At 38.8% G+C, this 25,793-nt stretch overlaps 1 protein-coding gene across 10 annotated transcripts in view; it reads right to left on the reverse strand.

Moving 5' to 3' along the window:
* LOC122549207 (sal-like protein 3) overlaps positions 1 to 25,793 on the reverse strand; it is a 67,633-nt gene that overhangs the window by 17,963 nt on the left and 23,877 nt on the right. For 5 of the 10 annotated variants that reach the window (XR_006311458.1, XM_043688624.1, XM_043688623.1 and 2 more), the window contains 2 exons: positions 1,975 to 4,908; positions 1,418 to 1,758 (listed from right to left, as the gene is read on the reverse strand). Coding sequence is in view for 9 of the 10 variants with exons in the window: in XM_043688624.1 (XP_043544559.1) it covers positions 1,418 to 1,758; positions 1,975 to 4,908 (3,275 nt within the window). In the remaining variant the exon portion in view is untranslated. Of the gene's footprint in view, positions 1 to 1,417; positions 4,909 to 20,208; positions 21,045 to 25,793 lie in introns of those variants that run through there. The other 5 variants (XM_043688619.1, XM_043688618.1, XM_043688620.1 and 2 more) reach the window with 2 other exon arrangements.

The raw sequence follows: 25,793 nt of genomic DNA on the forward strand, positions 1-25,793 counted from the left end.
TCACAGATTTAGTATTAATTCACTGGAACAACATGATAAATTTAATGAAGTTAAAGTTTTGTTGGAAAAAAAAATCAATTTTGTCCATTTTATTATTACATGGCTTTTTAAGATCAACAGTTCTTGAAGCCCATAATCATAATTTTTACAGTAATTATATAGGATATCAGCAAAGACAGTTTAAAATGCAGAATGAAAGTCATTTTGTGTTCAATCTATTAACTACATAGCTCAAATTGTACATTATATATTTAATCATGCCTTCAGCCAAAGCTATGTACATCATTGTAATATTATCAGATATCTTATAGCTCTGGATTTTGAGTTAAGTTTGCACATAACCATTATGGAACATTCTAATGCTTGAACAACACACATATATATATATAGCTGAAATCCTTATTTATCATATTTTGTGCATATGGTATCTATCTGCAAATGAATGAACTGCAAGGACTGTAATTTGATTTATACACTTGTCTGGAAATCTCTAGCTTTGTTGCAGCAATGTGTAAAATTTAGAATATTTAGGTTAAGCAGCTACTTACTGACAAGATTCTTTCAGTGGTTACGATGAATTTCTAAAATTCATGACTTATCTAAACTGACCTTTTTAAAGGGACAACTGCATTGCACCTACTGATTGTGAAGTGAGGTATTTCCTACAGGTATATGCTGGTCAGATATATTCCAGTGACAAATTAAATGACAAAAGCAGATAGGCTTGATTGCATCAAACGGGGGACGTTGTACCATGTGTAGGGTTATAAGAATGAATTGTGTAAAATGATAAGGTCTTTTAATCGTCAAGGTCACAGTCTCTTTTTTAAGTTTTAAAATAATATTTAACACCATACATAATGCATTAAGTTACATTTATCTTTTTTTATCACTTCATCACTTTAAATATTACTCCAATCTATCAAATGTTTTCCTGACTTGTAATAGTTAGTGGATTGCAAATGCGTATGTGTGTGCATTGCTTGTAAATATGACCTAATTAGCACGCTATATAAAATCAAACCTCAATGCAGACATAAACAATGTGTGATTAGGCCATCTTTTTAATCATTAAAGCATTACATTTGCTGTTGCTAACATTTTGAATCATGTTTACTTTAGCAGAGCTAACAATCACACTAGGTTATAGTTGAACAGGTTTACTTGGAAACACTAGCTTTCAGAGCGCTGCTCCTTCATCAGGTGATTGACCACCACCTGATGAAGGAGCGTCGCTGCGAAAGCTAGTGCTTCCAAATGAACCTGTTGGACTATAACCTGGTGTTGTGTGATTTGTAACTTTGTACACCCCAGTCCAACACCGGCACCTCTAAATCATTACTTTAACAGGTTCATGATTTAAAGAGTTGTAGCCTATAAGTTCTTATCACTAATTTATACATTAAAATGATCTTACCTTAAGATTCCCTTTTGTTGTAAAAGCTCTGCCACAGATTGTGCAGCCAAATGGCTTTTCACCAGTGTGTGTGCGCTCATGGATCTGAAGAGCACTTGCAGAAGAAAAGGTCTTCCCACAGGATGGACAGTTATGCTGCTTGGGTGTCCGACGAGGTGGCGGTGCCAGAATGGGTGTCATACCTGGACTCATAGCTGTCTGTGGTGCAGATGGAGCCTGTATACCAACTGGAACCTGCGTACCATCACCTAGGGAGATCGGCTTGCTGTGACCATTGACTTCCATTTTGACCACGGTTGGTGCGGTGCTGGTGACCAGGCTAGGAGTACTTTGGGTGGGACCTAGAGTGGAGTTGGGTTCAAATAACTGAGAAGGAAGTTCTTTCATCTTGTGCGTCAGTAAGTGCTGTTTTAAATTACCCATAGTGGAGCAACCACGATTGCAGATTGTGCAAAGAAATGGACGCTCTTTAGTATGGCTGCGGTAGTGAATTTCCAATGCACTTTTACAAGCAAACGGTTTGCCACAGATACTACAAACAGTACTTTTCAACTTACCACATTCTTGGTTGGGGAACAGCATACTAAAAGCCTCTTCTTTGATGATCGGCCGACCCAGGTTGTTGGCTGTCAGATCTAGTGCACCTCCATTCTCCCGATGAGTTGATGGACTGTCTGCTTTTTCTGATTTCACTGATGTCTCATGTGGCTCTTCTTGGTTGCCAAATCCTGGGGACTTTGATCTTTGACTGTCAGCATTACTGTGTACCGGTGACAATACCTGCATTGAAGAAGAACACTCAGACATTGCTGGGCTACCTGCACTCTGACTTTCTAAGTCACCCACAGCGGAGGAGGAGTCATTAGTTAAGCGATCACTTTCCATTGATCCATTTTCAACAGATTTAATGCTGGAATGCTGTTGTGTGCTCAAAGCACAGTCTATTATCTTCATTTGATTTTCCAGTGCTGTGATACTAGAAATCACTGAAGGAGGAGAGTTTGGTGATGAACCAGAATAACATAACAATTGCTTTGAAGACTCAGATGTGGTAATGTTTAATTCTGCCTCCTCATCCATTGAATTTTCATCCATCAGTTCATCATCAGGATAGTTGCTCATTAGTTCAGCATTCACTTCATCACAGGCTAGGTCAGTGTCCATGCTATCTGAAAAGCCCTCTGGCAAAGGCGTATTTGGAATCTGTCCACCCATATGCATGCGAATGTGCTGCTGTAAAACAACAGCATTTGTAAATTTCTTCTGGCAAATGGGGCAAGAGTGTTGTACTCGAAGAGGTGGCTTTGCTCGGTGGACTCCGAAGTGTGTCTTTAAGTTGCCCTTGGTAGTAAAAGCGCGCCCACAGATTTTGCACTTAAATGGTCTCTCACCTGTGTGTGTGCGGTAATGCATCTTCAGAGCACTCTGGCAACTAAGTACGCGATGACAGATAATGCACTGGTTGGGGTCGGTCATCTTTTTGTCAATGTTCTCCACCAGCTGCTGCAATTTTGAGGTCTCAGATGTTTGCATAGAGTCTAATAGGCCGCCAAATGGGAACTTTGCCTTAAACTGACCAGATATTATGGGCAGCAGAGGGCTTGAGAGAGTTGTAGGAATGCTGTTCACTCCATTGTCCGCAGCAGTAGAGGATGTGGTAGAGCAAGGAGCAGAGGCAATTGACTGTCCACTCGGGCAGCCCTCTGCTGGCTTGAAATTTGAACTAGGTACATTTAAACCTTGCACAATGGGAACCAAATTGCCACCATTAATTGACTGTGGAGATTCTGCAGTTATTGGAATGGTAGAATCATTCTTATTCATGTTTGGTGATAAAGACGCACATTCACTTGATGGAGGAGATGGTCTTTGAGGTGATCTGTTTAAAGGAGTCACAGTTGGGGACTCAGCCAGACTGGTAATACTTGATAGAGTTGGAGGCAACTGTAATCCAACTGAAGTTGGTAACGTTGACAGCACAGGTTTGGTGTCCAACCATGTTGTCACTGGCTTTTCTGGTGGTAAGGACATTCCATAAGGAATGCCTGTGCTAGTTGGGACATTATCAAGGTATTCAGGGACTGGATATGGATTCATCTGGATGTGAGGGTATTTTTCTTTATGCCTCTGAAAGTGAACTTTGAGATTGCCTTTAGTGGAAAACCGATTTCCACAAATATTACACTTAAATGGTCTCTCTCCCGTATGAGAACGGAGGTGAATCTGTAATGCACTGTCACTTCCAAAGACCTTAGCACAAAACCTACATTTATGCTTGAAAAATGGATCTTCTGAGCTTGTTTTGGGATCAAAAACAGAAACATTGGGTGGTTTACCTTTGCGATGTTTCATAAGGGCAGCCAGTGGATCTAGAGCATTAGTAGTTGCAGCAATGCTGACCAGTGGGTTTTGGAAGATCACACTACTTGATGTGTTCTGAGGTAGCAGTGGATTAGGTATGCTGGAAGCTGGGCTGAGAAGATTACCATGGCCAAGTGATGATGTTGAATACTGTAACTGTGAGGAAGTGTTACTTGTATTTGAACTAGAACTTGGAGTCAATGAAGATGAAACTCCAGTAGTGGATGGAGGCATGGTGGATTCTGACCTGGGAGATACACTGCTGGGCAAAACAGGAGTGCTAGCTCCAGAGGCAGGCTGTGCTATTTGCTGTGAACTATCAAAGGCAGAAGGGTGGATACTGGATGCCTGTCCTGTTCCCGAAGCTGAAATAACAGCTGATAGCTGGTTAGAAGAATGATTGGTGAATGAAACATGCTGACTAGCAGCGGATACAGGTGTACCTTGGGAAGATGCTGATGGATTTAAAGGGTGCAAAGTTTGTGGATTCATCATTGCTACTTGGTTTCGGATTTGTTCAATCAGTTGAAGCTGGTGGAGTTGCTGCTGTTGCAGAGCCATCAACTGTTCTAGAATCATTGGGATTGCAATGGTGGATACTCCACTATTTGAACTAGGACTGCTAGATCTGGTATCTTGTGAAAATTGTGCTACCGCCACTTTCGTACTTTGTAAAGTCTCTAAAGTCACATTAGTGTTTGGCATATTATAATTTGTCATGGAAGATGATTCAGGAATCTGAGGTAGCGACGTAGCAGTACTTGAGGTCCCTTGATTCTGGTAACCCTTGTCAGTGGAAGCATCCACCTCCATTGGCTCGTCTTGTTCTGCACTCTTTACCTCCGAGCTGTCATTTCCTTCCAAATGAGTGCTCTCCTCAGCAGCTTCACTCTCTCCTTGATCACTTGGGCTACTGGCAGGAGAAGGCTCAGGGAAGTCTTCTGAACGTGCTGCGTCCTCGTCGTTTACAATTAAGACTAGTGGATTCTTAGTGCAATTCTTCTGATGCTCCATGAAGTCAGACCACTTGAAGAATTCTGCACAGCATTTCTCACAGATGTGGGTTTCCTCACTTCCACTTCTGCTTTCGTTCCCACTATCAGCATCATCTGCTCCTTCCCCTGGGGCTGCTAGGAAATCAAAAGGACACATCAAGCAATGACTTGCAAGACTATCCCTCCCTCCAATTTCAAGTTTTTGCACATAAGTAAAATCAATATTTTTTTATTTTGTACAAATTACCTCACTTCAACACATCTCAGGTCCCTCTGTGTGTATTCTATCACTCTTTCTACCTAGCTAATCATTTTCTTTGCACAATCCATCAAATTATGAGGCCCTATCAATTGTGGATACTGCTGCTTAATGAAATTCCATAGAAGCTATTGATTTCCAATATTTTCATACAATTCACAGCTGCCTTGTCTGTTGGGTACAAATCAAGCCTTTGATGGACTCATTAGGATTCCCCTTTACCATCAGGTTCCTCATTTCCAGCAAAATTAGAGAAGCCTTTGCCAGTTCACTTGACATCACTAAACTAATCTGTAACCTTTCAGGCTCAAATCAGTAGCTGACAGGACAAACTGGCCCTCTGTTACTCAAATGTGGTCTTGGACTGACCAGATTTATTATCTTTATACAGCATCAAGACAGTATGGATTTAATGCTACTCGATATAATGTCCTAAATCAATGACCATATCTTTAGCCTCTTTCGAAATCTGAAGAGCAATGTACCCTTAAGCAGTAATTTGGCCACAGTAGCTTTTAAACTTTTGTCTGATTTAACTAAATTATTTCCTACCCTACTAGAAAAACAAACACGGTGTCGTATTTATTAAAAGTTATTCGTATGATCTCAAACCCATTAAATCCTTGACAACAGAAGGCCACATGTTACAAAAAGACAATTCTAACAAAATAAACTACTGCAAGAACTAATACTGTCATAAAAGGAAAGGTAAAATGTAGACCATTAGGCACTGGAATACTTTTCAATGAAACCTTCATACATTTATACCTTGTTTGCAGTGGTTCTTAGCAAGGCATTCATGAAATATGAGAAGGTGTCTTAAAACTAAAAGTTATTCAAAAAGAAGTTCAATGCCTGTAATTTTTTTGCAAGAGCACTCTCAGACGTCAACATTTACCTGTGGCTCCAGAAGGCGCTTAGTGAATTATGAGCCAGCATTGTGGCAGAAAACCTGCTAATTAGATATGAACAAAATATGTATGTATGTAGCCACTTCTCTGGACTAGACTTAGCACTGTGTGCCAAGCAACAATTTAACAAACAGAATACGATGGTAGGTCTTAACAAGGACGATGATCTGAAATACCAGTTCTGTCTACGATAGCATTTATTACCTTTATTATGCATCTAGTAGACACCAATGCACTGTCACTAATGTCTAGTCTTTGTCATTTACCTTTTTTTGAAATGAAGTTATTGAACATACAGCTACTTCATATGTTATGGACCAGATCAAGCTCCGTCAAAATATATTAAGACAATAGCCTAGACCCTAACTTGTTCTTATTTTACAGTGAAGTGTAAGGCACTGCATTCCAGACTCAATTTGATTGGTCAAACTACTCAACATTATGCAATACACACTTTATTTTTACACTGCAGTTAAAATACAGGCAAAATAAAAACAAAAGAACGGTGAATGGCAAAGATCTTTTTCCCAGGGTAGGGGAGTCCAAAACTAGAGGGCATATGCTTAAATTGAGAGGGCAATGATATAAAAGGGAAATAAGGGGCATCTTTTTTCAAACAGACAGTGGTGAGTGTATGGAATGAGCTGCCAGAGAAACTGGTGGAGGCTGGTGCAATTACTATATTTAAAAAGCATCTGGATGGGTACATGAATAGGAAGGATTTAGAGGGATATGAGCCAAATGCTGGCAAATGGAACTAGCTTAATTTAGGATATCTAATTGGCATGGACGAGTTGGACCAAAGGGTCTGTTTCCGTGGTATGCAACTCTATGACAAATTGGCTTAACTGTAACACTATCGACATGCTTAACAAAATAATAAATATATTTACTGCTACTAACTAACTTTTCATGTTGCAACTGTACAGGACATTGGTTAGGCCACTTTTGGAGTATTGCATGCAATTCTGGTCTCCTTCCTTTCGGAAGGATGGCGTGAATCTAGAAAGGGTTCAGAAAAGATTTACAAGGATGTTGTCAGGATTGGAGGATTTGAGCTATAGGGAGAGGTTGAATAGGCTGGGGTGTTTTCCCTGGAGCGACGGAGGCTAAGGGATGACCTTGTGGAGGTTTATTAAAACCTGACGGGCATGGATAGGATAAATAGACAAAGTCTATTCCCTGGGGTGGGGGAGCCCGGAACTAGAGGGCATGGGTTTAGGGTGAGAGGAGAAAGGTATAAAAGAGATATAAGGGACAACTTTTTCACTCAGAAGGTGGTATACCTATGGAATGAGCTGCCAGAGGAAGTGGTAGAGGCTAGTATGATTGCAAATTTTAAAAGGCATCTGGATGGGTATATGAATGGGAAGGGTTTGGAAGGATATGGGTCGGGTTCTGGCAGGTGGGACTAGATTGGGTTGGGATATCTGGTCGGCATGGACGAGTTGGACTGAAGGGTCTGTTTCCATGCTGTACATCTCTATGACTCCATATGTTCCAATATAGTAACATCCTATAAACACACCCTTCATAAAGGCAAATTCAGTAAAATAGGTTGTCTCACATACAATTCCGGCAGCAGGAAGAGAACCCCAGCTTTTAACTGTAACACAGAGAGGAATAAGATCTTCCACATCCAGCTTCAAGACCCCAGCAGTGCTGAAAGCTAAAACTAAAAATCCTGGTTCTGGGGAGCTTGATCTCACCCATTAGGGCTACTTCTATTGTTCCAGCATTTTAAAAAAAACCTAAGACCTCACAAGCTATTTATTTTATTGGATTTGGGGAAATCACTTGGCACCTCTGCCTCAACCTTTCTTCCTAATAAAAACCAGGACAAAATACACCTCTTAAAGCCATAATACAATCACACCTCTCCCTTTAAAAATTGAACCATCAATATACAAAAATGGCTTCATTTCTAAAAACCTTCAGCCTTACATTGTTAATACACTACAATGCACATACCTTACATTTTCTCTAAGCATGCAAGCATTCGCTACTATAGTCCATTTCAATCTGATATTTCTCAACACCAAACTTCTCTCTTTTCCTGCATCAAAGTCACAACAACGTCAACAATTACATTCTCTCATGCTGCCACATTTCAAATTGAATAGCTGCAATAATAAACGCCATCTAAACAGTCTGAAATTTTTATCCTTAAATTTTCCCAAAAACTTCAAGGGGTTATGCTCAGTATATACAATTGTTTCAGACACATTACTGCCAATATAAGTGTTGAGATATTGCAACGCCAATTCTAACTTCATGGTCTCCTTCTCAATTATGGAATTTTTCTGCTTATGATTATTCAATTTTCTGGAAAAATACACAATAAGTCTGTTTATCTTCTTGCAAGAGTACATCATCAACACCCACGTCCCTCACATTGATAGCCACCTTGAATAGTTATGAGTAATTTGGCTGTGGCTAACACTGGGGCAGTGGTTAACACAGCTTTCAGGCCATCAAATGACTTTTAACATTAGTCAATTGACTGAAAATTTCTACACTTCTTCAAGAAGTCGGTCAGTGGAGCAACTGCACTGCTAAAATTCAGTATGAACCTCCAATAAAAAACACACAATCCCAGGAATCATAGTACTTCCCTCCTCATCAATGTTATGGAACTACAAAATAATCTTTGTTTTTACATCTCAGGGACTATTTGTCCATGTCCCATAACATAGTCCAGGAACATTACTTGGGTGTCTGCAACTCACTCTGTCACGCTAGGTTTATGAACAAGCCCGCCTCCTGATGTTGATTGAACATTTCTGATGGATACTCCAAACGTTCCTTCCATGTGTGACTAAGAATCACCAGATCATCAATATACACCACATAATTGAGTAATCCAGAAAAGATTTGATTGATTAAACTTTAAAACGGGCTGGTGAGTTTTTCATAACAAATGGCATGACTTTAAACTGGTACAGTCTATTTGGCATCATGAAATCAGAAATTTCCTTTGCTTTTTGGATAAAGGTATCTGCCAGTATCTTCTGAGTAAGTCCAACTTTGAAATAGTAGTTGCTTGTCCCACTTTCTCAATACAGTTTTCCAAACATGGAATAGGATATGAATCAGATTTTGTAAGTGATAGTCTTTGTGATAGTCCTCACATAATCACTGGGTACTATCTAGTTTTGGCACCATTACCATGGGTGAGCTCCATTCGCTGGTACTCACTTCAATTATATTGTCTTTGATCATGCATGCAATCTCTTTTTAAACTGTGCCAACTTTAGAGGATTACGTCTATAAGAATGTTGGTTAATTGGAACAGCATTTCCTATATCTACATGCAAAATCAAATTAGTACTTCTCAGCTCATTTTCAGATATCTTGCATGCAATAACTCTTTCAGGTCATTTTGATTTTCCTCTGGAAGGTAACTCAATAATTTATCCCAATTGTTAAGAACTTCCTGATTGTCCAAACTTGAGTAATCCTTCTACAATCATTTTAGCTGTGATACCGCGTAATGGAATGGCCTCTGGTAATCTAGTGGACACATCCATTATTTTCAACAAATACTTAATCCCACTTTTTGTTTTAGGTAGAGATCCTGCGCAATCAATTAAGACTCTTGTAAAAGGTTCTTCATATGCTGGAATAGCTATTACCATGTGCTGGTTTTTATCACAGCTTTAGGTTTTCCAATTACATGGCACATATGACACGTGTGACAAAAGTAAACCACATCCTTATGCAGTCCAGGCGAATAAAAATGTTTGTATTTTGACTTGAGTCTTCCTCACTTCCGAATGACCTCTGACTGGTAGATCATGTGCTACTTGTAACAGTTCCTTTCCATAATCCACTGGTGATACAACTTGAAGAACTTCTGCTCATTTCCCATTCCCAGTCTCGATTTCCTCATTAAGACTTCATTTTTAAGATAATAACATTTTGGGATACAGTGAGATTCATCTTCTGTGTACAACATTTGATACAACTGCTTTAGTTTTTCTTCTTTATGTTGTAATTGAACTAATTGCTCAAACTAAAGATATCCACTTTGAGCTCCATTTGCTCTTGTTTCTTTTTTCTCAACAATTTCAGTAAATATAGTTTCTGACAACTGAACTTCACCTTTCTTATCTTTACCCCTATTTACTCCTCCTGCTTCAACCTGTGGCTTTGTGACTTTGCACCATACAGTTGGAAAAATCTCAGGTTATACTTCTTGTAATACCTCAGATACCTGATTTTTCACTGGCTTTACAACACCAGTCAGCGTCACTCCCACCCGTGATCCAGCTATATTATTATCAATGATCAACTATATTTCTGGAACTGGGAATTTCTCTATTACTCCTACCACTACTTCACCACTTTTCACCTGACTCTCCAAACTCGCTTTATATAATGGAACATTGCTCTTCTCACTGTGAATTCCACGTATTACCAACTTTTCTAGCAATACTCCTTCTGAATTAAAAATCTCATCTCTCACCATCAAAGATTGACTTTCTCCTGTATGTCTTAAAGTCTTAATTTCTTCACTTAGTCCTCCTAGCAGATACGAGTATACTATTCACACACAATTAAATTCTTTAATGATATCTGGCACTTTCTTCTCAACCTACCCCTAACCAAGTTGTACATTCTTTTGCAGCTTTTTAGTTTTCACTGTGCTTTCCTTTCCCACTTCAACAAAACTCACTGGCTTATCCTGTTTTCCCACATCCACCTCCCAGTGCTTTTTCGAAACTACCAACACTGCAACTTCATGTGGCCTACTTTCTTACAGTGAAAACCTGAGAGATTTTTTACTTCTCTTTCTCCCTCATGGATTTGCTTTTTACCCTGTGGTAATCTGTCTTTACTGTCTTCAATGTGATCTCCTTTTTCCTTACCAGCTGAGGATTTCTCTTTCCCTCAATTTCTATCCCTCACAGATTGAAATTGATGTCGGAAGTCAAACTTTAATTTAAGAACCAACTCATAATCATCTGCCATTTAAGCTGCTAATCTTTCAGTCTTAACTCTCTGCTCTGCCACCAGCGTTCTCCCTACTACAAGAAGTGAATGCTTGAACTCCTCCAAAATAATCATCTAAGTGCATTACATGTTTGATGTATTTTCAATGCCCTTATCCACCCTATCAAAACTACTTTGTTTGACTCTTTCAAACTGTATGTACGTTTGACTAGGCTCCCTCCTTAGGCAGATGATATTTTTCATTATACTCCCCAGATATCTCCTCTGCCAGCGATTCAAATACCTCATTAGCTCTACCTACCAACATTGTGTGAAGCGACAAAACCCACATGGTCACCAACTACTTCATTTCTGTAGCTGCTTTCTCAAATGAAATGTAAAAGGCTTCTACATCTTTCACGTTGTACTTTGGTAATGCTTGGACATATTTAAGTAGATCCCCACCAGATTACTGGTTACAATGGGCTTGCTCTCATCACTGTCCTCATCACTACTCCTACCATTCACCTCTACTATTGCCATTTTAAGTCAACTTTGAGTTTTCTGTTCCAACTTCCAAAGTTCAAAAAAACTCTTCTTTCCTCTCTTTGTTCTGCTACAGCCTTCCTTTCCTTGTCTTTTTCCTCTGTTAAAGGTATTCTCACTTTCTGTTTTTCTTCTGTTTTCAGTCTTAATTCAAACTGTTTCATTTTCTTTTCATGTCAAGCTATTGCTGCAATTACCTCCCATTTTTTCATTGGCTAAGGCAACCCCAACTCCAGCTTGCTTGCCAATACCTTGCTTTTCTCTGCCTTGCTCACTTTCTGTAAAGTTACCAAGTGACTTCCTCCAACTCCTGGAAAGTCTTAGTGACTGAAAGAGCCGTTACTACAGTAGACACATCCTATTTAAACAACTTAATGTAACACCCAAAATAAAAAAAAACATCAACACTCACCACTCACTGCCTATGAGTTCAATAATTCTAAACTCAACTTGGATTTTGATCCTAACAAGAGCCTCCAATTTGTTATGGATCAGACCAAGCCCCCTCAAATTATATTAAGAAGATAGCCTCGATCCTAACTTTTTCTTATTTTAAAGGTACGTGCAAGGCAATGCATTCCAGATGCAATTTGATTGGTCAAACTACTCAACTTTACACATAACACATTTTACGTTTACACTGCAATTAAAATAGAGACAAATCAAAAATAAGGGAATTGGCTTAATTGTAACTCTATTGAAATGCTTAACAATATTAACTGTTCCAATACAGTAACATCCATAAACATACCATTGGCAAAGGCAAATTCAGTAAAATAGACTGTCTTACGTGCAATTCTAGCAGCAGGAAGAGAACCCTAGCTGTTATCTGTAACAGAGAGAGGAATAAAAGCTTCCTCATCCAACTTCAAAACCCCAGTAACTGCTGAAAGTGAAAACTAAAAATCCTGGTACTGGGGGAGCTTGACCCCACCCATTGAGGCTGTTTTTATTGTCCCAATTTTTAAAAAACTGAGGCCTCACAAGTAATTTACTTCATTGGATTTTAGCAGATCACTTGGCACCTCTGTCTGAGCCTTTCTTCATTAAAAAAAAGGGATAAATACACCTCTTAAAACCATGGTATCATCACACATATTATAAATTATTCATGATTATTTAACATGCCAAAAAATACAAACAATAATGAAAATCTTTGGCATTTTGACAGCCTTCGTTCAAAAAATAAATCTTGGCTTTTCGAATACTTCAGCTGATAGCTCATTATTCCACTGGACCATTCCTGGTACTGGCCTGGAAGCTGTTTAGTGTCCATTTTTATTCTGTTTCTTCAGCAAGGTACTTGATAGGTGTTTGCAATTGGTCAGAATCAGTTGAGGTGTGAACACACTGGTCTCAATGATATTGGGTTAGGGAGAGGGAAAATTTGAAAGTGGTCAAGGTTCCTGGTCATCTAGTCAGGAACAAGTAATGACTCTACATGTCATTCTGATCTTAGCTGTGCTGAATCAAAGCTTCAATGTCTCCCCGCAGGGAAGGGATATCAGATTAGTGATACTGTTGTTGCGTTGTCATGACTGCACTTCCCAGCAGCCCGCAGCTAAAAAGGGCATTTACAGAGGTCTGAAAACAGGCTGTAAGGCTGTCCTCTTGGCAGAAAACTCATGAGACCCACTGACACCCTGAATATAATGGAGAGAAAACTGAGGCAGCATGTCCTTCACGGATGTAAATTGTTGACCAATATGTACAAAAATAAAAGAAATGTTGTAAAGCTACTGACTTACAGCAGCATTACCTAGCACACAATACAGAGATGACTCTGAGAAGCAAGAACTAAGAGGATATATATATTTCTGTTTCTGCATGCTTTACGCATGTAAAATATATGCACATATCTTACAATATTTATTGCACCAGTAATTTGGACTACATTTACTTAATTACATTATGTTGCAACAGTGACTTTATTTTTGAACAATTTCATTGATTGTAAAGTGCATTAGGACATTATAAAGACATGCCAAGTGTGATAGAGATGTAAGCCTTTGCTAAAACTGCAACTTAATATAAACTTGTCCTCTGCAAATTTGTCTTTTGTCATTTGTACACAAAAATAGGTCTAGACTCTTGGCATGAGCAATTCTTAGGGTAATTTTCAGTTGTGGAGGAAGTACACACTACATGTAATAATGCAAACATGCCATTAAAAATATCGCTTACGTCATATGTGGTATGCACAGTTTTTGATGCAGTCATCCAGGGAGTGTGTTAGAAACAAATTCTTACAAAATAATAACTTTGGCATTTAATGGTCTTCAAGTGGATATGAATGCAGGCCTGCTGCATTTCATAAGGATAAAATGAGTTAAAAGATTCAGTTAATGGCAAACACTATTTTTGGGAGTGAAAGCCTAGGGTGTGAAATCAAACTTAACAAGTGGGCTAAATGCCTTTCAAATGTGATATTAAAATGAGGCCTGGGCTGTTCTGACAAATGCACTATTCAAAGAAGAATAGCAGGCTGAAATTACAAACTTGTCATGAACTTTTACCTGTAACACAGAATGATAGGATTGTAATGTGAGGAAGGAAACATTCTGCCCATCATGAGTTATCATCAGTCATCCAAACAATCTCATAGCCCTGCTCTTTTCACATGTATATAAAAATTCTTTACTTTCCAAATATACATTCAATTTCCTTTGATAGTTTCTGGGCACAATCTTAACCTTTCATAAATAAATGGGTTTTGAGTGAGTTAAAGTTTTTCTGTACAAAACTGTTTCTATCCCCCTTTCAGGGACAGTGCATTCCAGATGATAACAACTCACTATGGGAAAAAAAACTGTCTTCCATTCCGCTCGGTTTTTTTTTGTCTGTACCCCATGGCTATCAGCCCTTCTGCCAATGGAAAGTTTCTCCCTCTCTGTTCCATCCAAATCTTCATAATTTGGATGCTGTACCTCAATGGGCATGAGATTAAAAAGTAGCTTATGTGCACGGTTATGAGGCAGTGCATGCAAGGTATTAAAAGCTTTCAGGAGAAACTGAGAACTGCAGATGTTGGAGATCAGAGTCAGAAAGTATGTCGCTGAGAAAGCACAGCAGGTCAGGCAGCATCCAAGAAGCAGCACAGTCGACATTTTAGGCATAAGCCCTTCATCAGGAATGCATTAAAAGCTTTCAGTCATTCTGTCTACAACTTTTTGGCAGCTTTCAAAACCACTGTACCACCTCAGATGGTGTGGCAGTGACAATATTGCTGAAGTACCCTTGGGGATTTCTGGATGTGCAGCGATTGGCTTCCTCTTGGTTTGGCAGGTCTTGCCAGGAACTGCTCTACACAGCAAGCCTGATACCATCCCAGATAATCGATTCTGGTTATAGTGGGTTCAAAACTATGCCAACCTCAGTAATTTGTAAATGAGGAAGATACAAATGTGTTTCCAGATCTTTGCACTGCTATCTATTTTGAGTGGGTTAATGCTTTCATTGAAATAAGAGAGGGAAATTTCAGCAGAACATGTGAAACATTCATAGAGTTGTTGGTGGAAATTCAGGATTTGGGCCTTTGTGTAAATTTTAAGAATATAGGCAGAGACTTTCAAGTCTATCCTGCCAAGGAAATGCTGTCAAAATTGATTAGGTTTACTACTGCAAGCACAAAGTTATGGAATGCACGCTCATAAAGATATAGAAACAGAAAATCTGTGGCTGTCCAAAATATCAGAGTTAATAAATCAATGCCAGCATTATTGCTGACCACTGTGTACAAAAATGACTTGGAGCTGGGGACATAAATAATACTCACCAAGTTTGCAAATAAAACCAAACTGGGAGGCTCTATGAACAACAAAGAAGAGACCATTCAAATAAGAAAAGATGTAAAAAAAGTGGGATTGCGTGGCTGATAAATACATGTGGCAGTTAATGTCAGCAAATATATGGCCCAGCCAACAGATTGCAGAAGGTAATTATTCTATTAGCTACCAATTCTAATGGAGTACATTTTAAAGTAGTTGCAACTCTGAGATACAGGTTTTACTGCCTAAATTCTGTGCTCTCTTATGCCAAGACTATAGTACTTTTGAGTCATAAAAAACTCTGAATTTCAGACCAAAAACAATTTCACATATGACAAAAGCAAAGAGCCTAAATTTAGAAAAAGGGGGCAGGGGAGGAAAAAGCAGCTTAGATAAAACTACTTTATGCAGAGACTGGCAAATGAACACAGGCTGATTGTAGCAGCTTATCCAAGAGAGAGCTGGTTAAATACCTGGTAAAATAAATTGATATGGCGTCATGCAAAATATTATGGGATATAATATTTCCTAGACACTGTAACTAGCCAGTCCATTCCAGGCCTGTACATTCCTAAGTTCCTATAATCACCCTTTAGGGAATTATTGCAATTACTAATTGCAAGCTGTGATATTCCATATTAATCACCTTTAGTAGAACCTTTTTAGAAAACATACTGAAATGTTAGGCAACGGTATATTTTTGTTTATTTATGATCAAACAGTTTAAGGATCAAAACACTCAGAATAGCTCTGTGATGAATAGATCATTTGATCATATTACCAAACAGTTGGAGGCCATTCAGTCCATCTAGTTCCACTTTACCCTCCTCCCCAATATTTTCCCATTGTTCTGCAATTATTTTTCTCTTCAGATCAATATCAAATTCCTCTTTGAAAGCTGTGACTGCATCTGTCTCCACCACACTTTGAAACAATGAATTTTAGATCATAACGACTCATTATGTAAAAGGTTTTCCCTTATACTGTATCCGATTTATTCCCACTGATACAAATTAACATTGTGAGAAATCCTTTTGCAACTATTAGATGTCCCCAAATGCTTGTATTGAATGAAGTGCTGCTAAATAATGGTCACACTTGGACTAGGGAATTTCTGCAATCGGCCTTGTGAAGCAATGTGCCACAAATAGCAATGAATAAACAACCAGGTAATTTATGTTCACAGCATTGGATATTCACGTCAGAGGTGGTGGTATGGTATAGTGGTAATGTCACTGAAAAAGTAATCCAGAACCTCAGGCTAATGTTCTAGGATCATGAGTTTGAATCCTACCAGTAAAACTATCATCCATACGTGTGACTCTTGACCCATAGAAATGTGGTTGACTTTTAACTGCCTCTGGGCAATGAGGGATGGGCAATAAATACTGGCCTAGCCACTAACACCCAAGAACAAATTTTTAAAAATTTAATTTATTTCTTCAATTAACGTCATACTAACTGTGGTATTTATTACGTGTGAGATGGCAGAATTGGCTTTAATTTAATGCCTTATCAGAAAGACAGCACCTCTGACAAGTCCTCAATACAGCACTGTTTGCCTTATTACAAATTTCTCAAATGTGGCTAGAATTTGTAATGTTCAGACTCAAAGGGAAGTGTTCAATCACTGAGTCCAAGTTTACACATCAGACCACATTGTACTGACACTCGTTATCCAAAAATTCCCGAAATAAAAGATCAATATCCAAGTGGCAAAGTGATGAATTAGAATGGTTATGTTGTATTTGATACAGTTATTGTTTCTGATTTTGTTTGTCATGTCAAGATGAAGGATTTCAATGTTGGGGGACAGAAGCTAATTTATCACCAAGCATTGCAGGTGAAAAAAAGATCGTAGATGCAGATTAAAGCTCTCTCTGTCCAGAACAACAAGATGCCTAAACCCACTGCCAGAAAAACAGTCTCAACTCACCAGTGCTTATTTTCTATTCCCCTTACAAGCAATCTTTATTACTTGTGTGAGATTACCAGCTAACATCAAATTACATCCAGTTTTGATATGAATGTGCAGTCTTTCAAAAACTGGGGCTAGAGTTCCTCCTTTCTCAAGGAGTGCTTTATGGCTGCTGATCACAAATCTCCTTGGAAAATGTGGCTTTACAGATAACTGTGATGCTGACAAAATTAAGTTAAATATTAACGTATCAGAATGTACTGAGGATAGCGATCAGTTCAAAGTTGCTTACATTGCTCACAAGCTACTCACCCTGTATAAATCTTAAATAATCCAGCTGTGAGGGAAGGCACAGAGAGAGATGGGTGCAACTGTATTAGGTGACAGCTTGAGGGCAAATAAGGAAAGCATATTTCCATGACTGCACAATGTAAACATTTATGATTATGTCAGGATAATATTTCTATGAGGTAAGGAAGAGCTATAAATACGCAGAAGACAGATATGTGGGACTGCGTCACACAAATGAGTGAATGCTGTCTGCAGGACTAAAAGGACCTCTCAGTAAATGAGAGGGCGAAAATTATACAATTGCAAGAAGAATAGCAAAGTTGTCAGTTTTGGTATTACTGAAAAGTATTAGCACCAACTGATAACATGAATGATAGAAAATTGATCAAAACATACACAAAAACATTCTTTTATAGAAGGGGATGTTAACACAAAGATATAATAAGGTGCTAGAATATGATTATGTAAACTTGTGTAAACATTATGCAAGAAGGGGAAAGGAACATGATGCTTACAGTAGAGGAAAAAAAAGAAAATGTTCTAACACTGTACAAGGCAAACATGGATATTTTTAAAAAATAATTTGTCAACAAGTCTTTGGATGCTGGAAGAAAGCAAATAAGTTATTCCATGAATTGCATTGTTGAAATATTCAAGTATTTACACTAATGTCACCTTAATGACTCCACAACCAATGATTGTGCCCTGGAGCATAATAAAGCATCTAATGAGAATGCAATACCCATAGGATACATGTGCTTATATACTCATAATGCGCCATCTGTTAACTTTTGAGGTAGGAAATAGACTTTTCTCTACTACAAACAAAGGGGCAAATTTACCAGAACTGCAACCACTGCACACTTGATCCATCCTCATGGAGGGCAGTTAAGAAAGCTATCACTGAAGAGAAGATTGACTCCAGCTTATTATGTCTGATGATGAAAGTTCAGGATTTGGTTAAGCTTGAGTGGCTGCCCTAAAAATCCAAATGTACAGCAATCAAGTCAGCATTGCTCTGGCACATTTTGGCAACTGGCCTTTGAGGCGGCTCCATTAGAGCCTGGAGAGAGAAAATAGTTAGAAAGGAAAGAGAGAAAGAGTGATAAAGAGAGCAAGAAAGACAATTGAACAATTTTCATTCCCAATCCAGTGCACAGAAGCACAAAGATTCGTGAATCCAACTTTTAAAAATGCCTGCCCAGACTCACCATTTTCACTCCAGGGTGGAGGGCTGGATTGGAAGTCAGGCTAGGTGATCTGCGAAGAGCTGAGAAGGCTGCTAGTTGCCAAGGTGAGCTGGGTTAAAAGCCTACCTCTGGCTCCAGCACTGTGTCCAAAAATTAAAGTAAAAGAATATAAAACACTCCTGCAACCCTCACCCCTCAGCAGCACCCATACATTTCCCATGCCCAATCACAGACAACCAATGTTACCCTATGTCCCCTATCAATCCCCTATGGCCTCTCATACCTCTTTGCCAAACTTTATCCCTCTATCCATCCCCCCATGGTTCCACACACTCCTTTGCACCCTTTTCCCCTCTATCTACCCTGCAATGTGCCTCATGCTTCCTCCCTACCCATCCCCCACCGCCTATCACACCCAACATACCACCTATACCCTCTACCCAGCACCATGATCTCTCATATCTCCTACATCAACCTATGCCCCTCTAAAAATCCCTGCAGTCCTTCACACCCCCATGTCAAACTCTGTATCTCTATTGATCTCCATACCTCATACCCATTCCCCTGTACTCATCCCCATGGTCATTCATACCAATTATGTTAACTTATGCCCTCAACTGAGTAGTATGGCCCCTCATAACTTCTATATCATCCTAGCCCCTTTGTCAATCCCCATGGTCCCTCATACCCGATGCCAACATATATTAATACCCTTTTCCTCACCTACCATGCCAACTCATTTAGTATACACTAGCACCCAAGCACACAGGGGAAACAAGTTCTATTATTTGAAGTTCTATATTGCCAAGTACACTTAATTAAGAAAAGCATTCTCCTTTGTAAAAAAAACATTTTGCCGGTTTTCTGCAGGTTCTATATGTATATTCTATATTATGCTTTGCTGACACATGGGCCAAAAATAATTGCTTATGTCCAGCATAGGTAAAAGTACTTTATGAGAATTAGATAGAGATATGACTGTGAAAATACAGGATAATGGAGCACTGAGCACATTTATACTAAAGAGATAATAGTGGGGACTGGATAGCAAGAGACAGGCATTAGTGGCCCTCTTTTGTAATTGAGGTAAATACAGTGGCAGGGCCATACTCACCACTCATTTGAATAAATTGGGCTTACTTGTATAATGTTTACGCATGTGTTGATGACAAAATATAGATATAGTGAGATTACTCATAGATGATTATTAAGAGGACCAGCTGTATACGTTGAATGTCCGTCATTGAAAAAGTGAAGAATAACTAGAGTAGCAACCAAGGCTATCCAAACCATAAGGACAGTGGACAAAAGTCTTAAGAGTGCCCAGTGTTGCTATGCAGACTTTAAGTTGCAAATGTGACACAAAGTTGAGTTGCACAGCAAATAGTGTTGATGAGAGAAGGGAAGAAATGTGGGAGATGGCGTTCAATTTTGGGAAGAATCAAGACATTTAAATTGGGTTTAACAAAAAAAAACATTTTCCTTACTATTACAGCAAAAGATTTTATCTTTGCTTGGATAAATGAATTATGTAAAACATACATAAAAAGGATAAAAGTCAAAAAGACAAAAAGTTAAAAGACAAAAATTACAAAGTCATCTTTCCACTGTACAGAACCTTGTTAGATCTCATCTGCAGCACTGAGTATGATTTTCATACAGGTCTTTAGGCCTTGTGGGCAGACTCCTTCCAGACAAGAATGGACGAATAGCTGGTTGGTTACATGTTGGTGTGTGTTTCATTACTTGTTCCTGCACACTTCTGTAAAGATCCCATAGGGTCTTCAGATAAAATGGTTCTTGACACTAATGAAACTTCATCGGGATCTGTTGTAGATACATCACTGGACTTTCTGTATTGCATGCAGCTTGTCAGTTGGAATACAGTTGGTCACCAGTTCTATGATCTCAACTAAGACAGCGGGTAACAGTAGTCATTACAGCTTAAAAATGCAGAAATATTTTTGATATATTACTCAGAAGACATGAGTATCACTGGCGAGGCCTGAATTTGTTTCCTATCTTTAGTTGTTCATAAGAAGATGGCAGTGTGCTTCCTTCCCAAGATGTGCAGTTGAAAATGCAAGATATATCTAGTGTTGCTGTGCTATGCAATTGCTAAAGGCAATTAACAGTAAATCACATTGGTCAGTATTTGGAATTCCACATGGGCCAGACTTGGTAATGATGGCAATTTTTCTTCGATAAGGACTTTGGTTAACCAGATGGATTTTTATGACAAAACCGCAGCTTTATAGTCAATCATTACTGAGAAGTTTTAATAATTCCAGATTTATTAATTAAGCTTAAAATTCAGGCTGGTACAGGTGCAATTGATCTTCTATCTGTACAGCATTAGTCTAACCTCTGGATTATTACGTCAATGACATCACCACCATTGTCGTATTGTTCACGTTCACACCAGAATGGGGAAGAACCATCTACAAATGACATTAAATACAGTAACTGTATTATCAAACAAATCTTCCATTCATATAAACAAATTCAGATAGATTTGTGGATTTCTATATTTTTCCGAACCAAACTAGTTGTATGATTGCTATGCAAATAACTCTAAATCTTAAAATGACTAGTGTCAAGTCTACCCAGACATTAAACACTTAATTTTCAACTGCAATTGTTTGTTGAAATGGGTCTATTTAGGGATTGACAAAGGGCATAAAAAACAATTTTTTTTTCCAATCTTTTTACTAAAGTTGGTTAATTCATTTCTGGAGGTGCAGACAAACAGTGCTGTCTCTGCATGTGGAAATTCTACATGTAGAATTCACAGTTTTTTCACTAAATCTGGCAAGCACAGCAGTTTTAACCTTGGTTTCGGCTGGTAAAATTCAGTTAATTTACTGATGGCAGACACGCCCACCACATTAGTCAGTACTATAGCTGAAAAGGCATTTGTGCCAAAAAAGGTTTTCCATTTCATACATTTGAAAAAAAATCTTTCTAATCAAAATGATTTCAAGATCCTTGTCCTTACTTTGGAATCATTCCAAAGCCTCACTCCACCCTACCTTAGTAATTTCCTCTTGCTAAATGTCTCCTGTTGCACACACCCACTGCTGCTGTGACACTGTTAGTGCTTGTTCACTGCTCCCACTTGAATTACTCTGAGAGGTTTCCCTCCATTCGAGCAGCACTATTGAAAAGGAAATTGTTGAAATTTTGACTAATAATTTTGAGATAGTTAACAGCAGTCACTTTTATTTATGGCCAGTTGATACAACAATGTAAGCTGAATGAAAGTGTAGTTGAACATGAAAATCCAAAATCTGCTGTCCAAAATGCACTGCTCTATCATTACCTTATCAAAAATGGCATCTTGCTGACTGCCTTGACTTGAAATGCATTGAATGATAGATTGAGGTTGCTGTACTCATACACTGCATGCAACCTGAACCTCCCACAGATAATGGAATGTGGCCCATTTAAAAATTGAGTACTCATTTAATAACATATGAAGTATTAATTATTGCCACTTAATATATCTCTGGCTATGAAATTTAACCAGTACTAATGCAGTCTCATTCCTTCAGGTTTTAATTGTTGTTGGAGAATTTTTTAAAAAGTAAAATTTTGTGTTAAAATAAAATCCTTCTCCTTTCTGTCATATTCACCTCTCTCAGTTCCTTGTTTCTTTTTCCCTCTTCTTATTTCTCTGTGCATGTTTTGATATTTAATTTGTCCACTTTCCTTCTCAGTGAATGTGCTGTTCAAATTGGTCAATCTGAATAATTAAATAGATAATTTGTCGTTCTCAAGCTCCAGATGTTCTGTTTCGCCTTCAATGATGTTAGAAGCTTGTACTTTAAACAGCTTGCCACTCAAAAACTCCAAAGGACCTAAATTTGCAAGCGCAAGTCTAGGTGGCATAAGATGCCTTCTTACAACAAACCATGGCACGTTATTTTGAATCATTACAAGTATGTTTAATTGCTTATGCGTGAGAGGAGCAGGGCTAAATATATAACAGGACTTCAAGGTTCTTAATGAATGCACAATGGCTTGAAAATGTCAAGTTTAATTTCTACTTGCCATTTCTTGTTTAATCGTATAGTATGGGGTTTATGTTGCAGAGGGGTCAGGAGTGGATCCTTTGTCAGAAATACAGAAATTGCATCACTAGCTTGTACAGCCAAGCTGATTATTTAGCCCATTCCTGTGCAACGGGTAGCTGCATTTATACTTGCAGGTTAGCATACTGCTGGCTCCTGAGGCACCAAGGAAATGCTTTCTTTCAGCACCTCTGGAGAAACCAGCTCGTTTAAGTTGGAGCATGGCTACTGAACTCAAAAGCTCACATTAGCCAAGGAGTGGTGACACTTTTACAATGATTCTTGGCATTTCCCCAGCGATGGAATGAAACAATCAGTCCACATTTTGGCTTTTGATCTCTATTCAGTTACAACGCCTGGGAAGTCCATGTGTACAAATGTGTGTATATCCAGTGCAGACCAGATCAGCCTTTGATGTGATGACTACACCTGCTACCCTTGCAATCAGCCAGACAAACAACTGATGAGCATTTATGATGAATGGTCACTTCCAAATGATATCAACTTTCATAAAATCCTAACCCAGTTAAGAAGAAAATGCAGTAAAAACTTTGCTTAAAACCAAGGTTGTATCAGGAACAAATTAAAACTGCAGAATAGCCACTTGCTACATACTATCTAGTATTAAGTGCTTTTAAGAGAAAATTTTGCCAATGCTCCGAAAAGGAAAACTCAGCTAAAATCATTTTGATTTAAGAACTTGTTATGATGTTTAAAATTTGCCTATATTTAAGCAAGATAGTAACGCAAAACTGAATTCTTTTGGGCGCTGCATGCTTTGGTTAAGAGACAAAATAGCTTACCTAAAAATCTCTTCATGCAACCTTACAACCCACCATCTCTTTACCGTGGCATTTTACAGAAATCTTTTTAAGATAGAAATCTTTTTACTCTCAAGTTTTCTTAATGAATACAGTATTTACTTTCCTGGCAGGCACCAATATAATTCATTACCTTGCAAGAAAGCCCTCTTTATTAAATGTTCCTACAGACCTCTTAATGCACAGTATCTGTTGCCTAATACACAAGTATGATCTGTAGCATTAATCTTGTTACCTAAATTGCCGCTGCATGGAAAGCTCTATAAATGACAATAATCTTATTGCTGTGTATTCTGATTTGTAATCTCTTCCCCCATTTTCCACTGTGAAATCCACATTGGCAGCAACGTGTCACTGTGATTCAATACTTTGGGCCACATGACTGCTGTACAGTTATCAGTTACACATTAAACAACCCACAGTTGGGTACATTTCAGTGGGATTGGGATTAGAGTGATAGCAAGCAGTTTTTCTTGCCTTTAATCTCCCACCTCCCCTCTGCCTTCCCTTATAAGCTTGATTAAGTTCAAGAAACTGGGTAGATGGTATCAATCGATAGGTTCACAACTAAAGCTTCTAAACTTTCCCACCGTGGGGCTGCAGCTAGTGCTTCAAAGAGTCTGTGTTATGCTTTTCCAAATCCATATTTTTGAATGTGAATTTTACTTTGCCACAACATGAGGTGAAGGGCAAAGACCAATGACATAGCACACTACCACAATTGAAAAGAGCAAAACAAAAGATTAGGCAAATCTGGAAGCAGTTGTAAGATGATGCCCAGTCCGGGTTTTTGAGAGCACATAGATTATAAAAGGAACCAGGTAATGAGAAAGGAATTGTGCTTTGTTGCTGGTAATTGGTGCATTATAGTCTAAAAGGATGTGCACCCAAGTTTTATGTTGCAAAATGAGAGTTTATCTTGCAGGAATATGATGGGAAAGTGTAAAGAAGCATGAGTGAGAACACTATCAATGAGATAGAGTGAGACTGCCAAGAGAACTCATGGCAGAGAAAGACACATTGGAAACCAATGGTGAGTAGAGGTTTCAGCTGATAGGAGTCTTCTAATCTACCTGGGGTGGCCAGGGATGTTACGTGATAATCTTTTGTGACATCAGCTTCATAGCAGTTAAAAACGATTAAGGAGAAAATAAGTGTTTGGCATGAAAGGGAAAAAAAACAAGGATTTCAATAGCTTTAGTAATGCAGGGAATGTAGGAGCTTTCTTTAAGGTCAGAGGAGACAATGAGGACAAGAATACTGAATGGTGAGAAAGGACTAAAGGTGAGGCCATTAAAGTTAATGAGACGTAGCTGTTAAGCTTGAAAGAAACAAAAGCAAAATGTGCAGAAGAACTGAAACTGCATTTTCATTGTTCCACTGAAGATAGGTGAATGGAACTAATTTAGAGTCATAGAGATGTACAGCTGGAAACAGACCCTTCAGCCCAACCCAATCTAATCCCAACTACCTGCACCTGGCCCATATCCCTCCAAACCCTTCCTATTCATATACCCATCCAGATGACTTTTAAATGTTGCAATTGTACCAGCCTCCAACACTTCCTCTAGGAAGCTCATTCCATACACGTACCACCCTCTGTGTGAAAAAGTTGCCCCTTAGGTCTCTTTTGTATCTTTCCCCTCTCACTCTAAACCTATGCCCTCTGGTTCTGGACTCCCAACCCCAGGGAGTCTACCTGCGACTCTATTTTCAAGGAGCTATGAACTTGCACTCCAAGGTCTCTTTGTTCAACAATACTCTCTAGGACCTTACCATTAAGTGTATAAGTCCTGCTAAGATTTGCTTACCCAAAATGTATCACCTTGCATTTATCTGAATTAAACTCCATCTGCCACTTCTCAGCCCATTGACTCATCTGATCAAGATCCTGTTGCAATCTGAGGTAACCTTCTTCGCTGTCCACTATACCTCCAATTTTGGTGTCATCTGCAAACTTACTAACTGTACCTCTTTTGCTTGCATCCAAATCATTTATATAAATGACAAAATGTAGAGGACCCAGCATCGATCTTTGTGGCACTCCACTGGTCACAGGCCTCCAGTCTGAAAAACAGCCCTCCACCACCACTACCCTCTGCCTTCTACCTTTGAGCCAGTTCTGTATCCAAATGGCTAGTTCTTCCTTTATTTCGTGAGATCTAACCTTGCTAATCAGTCTCCCATGGGGAACCTTGTCGGACACCTTACTGAAGTCCATATAGATCACATCTACCGCTCTGCCCTCATCAATCCTCTTTGTTACTTCTTCAAAAAACTCAATCAAGTTTGTGAGACATAATTTCCCG

Source organism: Chiloscyllium plagiosum, chromosome 4, assembly GCF_004010195.1.
Source record: "Chiloscyllium plagiosum isolate BGI_BamShark_2017 chromosome 4, ASM401019v2, whole genome shotgun sequence".
Taxonomy (NCBI): Eukaryota; Metazoa; Chordata; class Chondrichthyes; order Orectolobiformes; family Hemiscylliidae; genus Chiloscyllium; species Chiloscyllium plagiosum.